The sequence below is a fragment of the Ptiloglossa arizonensis genome, chromosome 4, assembly GCF_051014685.1.
Source record: "Ptiloglossa arizonensis isolate GNS036 chromosome 4, iyPtiAriz1_principal, whole genome shotgun sequence".
Taxonomy (NCBI): domain Eukaryota; kingdom Metazoa; phylum Arthropoda; class Insecta; order Hymenoptera; family Colletidae; genus Ptiloglossa; species Ptiloglossa arizonensis.
This window is the reverse complement of record NC_135051.1, coordinates 21782702-21785672: the sequence shown is the minus strand read 5'-3', so window position 1 is coordinate 21785672 and position 2971 is coordinate 21782702. Positions and strand designations below refer to the sequence as shown.

The following is a 2971-nucleotide window of genomic DNA, read 5'->3' as shown; positions in this document are numbered from 1 at the left end:
TATGTAAGATTAAAACTGTATTTGCTTATCAAATATTTAATCAGCATTGTACTAACCTAAAATTTTTGTTTCTACAATTTTCCTCTTAAATGAATTATGTAATTATTTCCTAAGATTTTGAGTTTAGAACTTACTATTACCAGAATAAAACCATTCACGTATCTTACAAAAATAAAAATATTTATTTCTTTTATTTATGTTTTTATTGGTTTTAGTAGTTTAAGTCTTATGAATCATAAAAAATAAAAACCAGTCGAAAATTTGCCTCTATTCTTACCAGTATTAAAACAAATAGGATACTGTATAAATATGTTTATTCTAACACAATCTGTTGTATTACTCACGCATTGTTATTAAAAATATAAAGACATGGTTTGGCTTAGTATTCCCAATGTTTCCAAATTTTATAACAATTAATCATTTTAAGTATAATATATACAAATTCTATTGTTATACTAGTTCAAAAAATAATATTAAAACAGAATGATACTAATATAAATTTAATAGAAACCTAAAGGAAAGAATGTAGTCATTGAATCATAGAAATTTTTATTTTATTTTTCCATTATTAATTAAGTTTTTTCTCTGTCTCTGTCACATTTTCTTTTTAATATCGAACGTGCTACACAAAGAAGTACTGGACGATTGATCAATGTGGAAGTGAAAGACTATGTAAAAAAATTCATGAAATTCCAAAATAATATTTTTTAAACGAAACAATATCAAGAAAAAATACAACACATATATTTGTTTCCTATAATTTTTGTTTCTCTTTCTTGGCTTGTTCAGCAAGTGCTTCTAAACGATCATATTCTGCAATTAAGGCATCAATTTCACTTGTAGGAAGGATTCTCATCTTGGTTTTACCATCTTCTCTTGTTAAGGTAGCCATTTCCACTAAAATAAGAAAGATTAATTGTTAAAACATTATAAGTTATATATTTGCAGCAATATATATGTTTATTTGGTCATGCTATCATTAAATTAGTGATACTAAAATGTAAAACAATATTATTGAATATATTATTCCAAATAATTTTGGAACTGGTCAACTGGTCTGGAAATTTAAATAAAAACTATTACACTGTAATTTTTGATAAAATTTAAATACAAATTTTAAACAAATATGCTCACCTTTATCTGCAGATAATTTATTCATATCTAATGTTTTTGAAAGTACTTTTACAGCTAATGCCATAGCAACTTTTAATGTTGTCTTTTTATCCTTGTATTCCTGTTTTAACGATGACACTGCAGCTGCAGAATTATTTCCAATGCAAGTTGCTTTCCATCCTCCATAATTTCCACTTGGATCTGATTGATATAATTGATATCCATAATGTTTATCCCAACCCATGTACAGAATTGAAACTCCAAAAGGTCTCTTTCCACCGTATTGTGTATATGCTTGTTTTACATCGCAAAGCCACGAAACAAGTTGTTCACAAGGGATTGGTTCTCCATATTGTAAAAGATAGCGTTGTGCAATTAGGCGCAATTGATTCGTTAATACATTGGCATCAGAAGTGATACCAGCAACGGAACAAACAACATCATCATTAAGCTTATAAATTTTTTCAGAAAAGAAAACTTCATCTAAAAGTTTATTTGTGTTGCGTCTTTCAGCTGCAAGCAAAATGCCATCAGTTGCTAAGATACCAAGGCATGTACCTGCATGGCTTATAGCTTCCATTGCATACTCTACTTGGTAGAGACGACCCTCTGGGGAAAAGATTGTTGTACGTGTATCATATCTGCGAGCCTGTTTAGATAATATTTTGAATTAAGGACATAGAAATTTAATTATCTTAAAAATTACATTTTTTATTTTATAAACTTATAGTATTCCAATAAAATTTTATGTTTAATTATAAAAATTAGTAATGTGATATATTCTTCTTATCAATCAAATTCATATTTTATTTAAACTAGTAATTAGTTCAATGAATGTCGTTAAAATGATGCAGCATTATTAGAACTAATGACAAACTATGTGCAAACTCTACAATTCTAACCTACATATTTAGATTATTTATTAATAAAGAACATAAAACTTCTTTATAATTGACAAGAAAGTAGCATCAAAGAACCACAATGTTTAATTATTAGACAATATAAATGTAAATAATATAAATTTATAATAAAAGTCATTTCACTTTAATGAGACATAAAATAACAAATTTTACAGATATAAGTCGACTAAATATTCAAATTATAATAATAAATTCAACTGTAAATTCTAATTTACTATTATTCTGTCATAATTATTTAAAACATTCTGTTTTCACTCGATGACAGTGCAATTTATATAACCTCTTCATCAAATTTTACAAGAAAATTAATTAAAAAGTAACAATAGTGAAACTTATTACGATAATGACATTAAATGAATTTATTTAAAATTTACCATTATGCAAAATTTTTTTTATTAGGTTTATATCACTACGCACGTGAATCGAAAAATTGACACTACAGCTAAAACTGATTTATGTTAGTGTTTGTCTGAAGAGTTTCGGCATACAAGTGTTCCGCAAATCAGATAAACTTTTATCAACATAGGTATGTTCTATAATAGAACTGCTGTTTACATAACTTATCAACAGAGAGTATGAAATAATTTTACTTGTCCTGTAAATACATACAAATTAAATACTTTTATTATAATAAAATAAAATTATATATTTTGTTCTAGGTCAGGACTTTAACTGTTCGCATATTTTGTATAAAACTATTTTACAGTAGTGATCTAGCACAGAGAAAATAGACGAAGGGTGCCGTATTCCAATGTTGCTTTAGGTGCGACGAAATACCTAAGCACGGTTCTATTTTAAATCATTACTAATTATTTTAAATTACAGATATATACTGAAATTCATTAATTGTAATTATAGGAGAAAATTACCAACTACGCATCAACCAAGATTCTTGTTTGGTGTCGAAGCCGGTACCTTAAACCTTACACGATAAGAAT

The 2971-nt window shown here is 26.7% G+C and overlaps 1 protein-coding gene across 1 annotated transcript; it reads right to left on the bottom strand.

Moving 5' to 3' along the window:
* Window positions 1-537: 537 nt before the first annotated feature.
* Window positions 538-2530, bottom strand: Prosalpha3 (proteasome alpha3 subunit). Its single transcript, XM_076308758.1, has 3 exons — window positions 2408-2530; window positions 1135-1762; window positions 538-897 (listed from the first exon to the last, which is right to left on the bottom strand). Exons 1-3 carry the CDS (start codon window positions 2408-2410, stop codon window positions 755-757), a joined length of 774 nt encoding a protein of 257 aa, XP_076164873.1. The 5' UTR covers window positions 2411-2530; the 3' UTR covers window positions 538-754.
* Window positions 2531-2971: the final 441 nt, after the last annotated feature.

Coding starts and splice junctions, on each gene's coding strand:
- Prosalpha3 (XM_076308758.1), bottom strand. Junction 898..1,134: donor TAAATTATCTGCAGATAAAG/GTGAGCATATTT, acceptor TTCTTATTTTAG/TGGAAATGGCTACCTTAACA.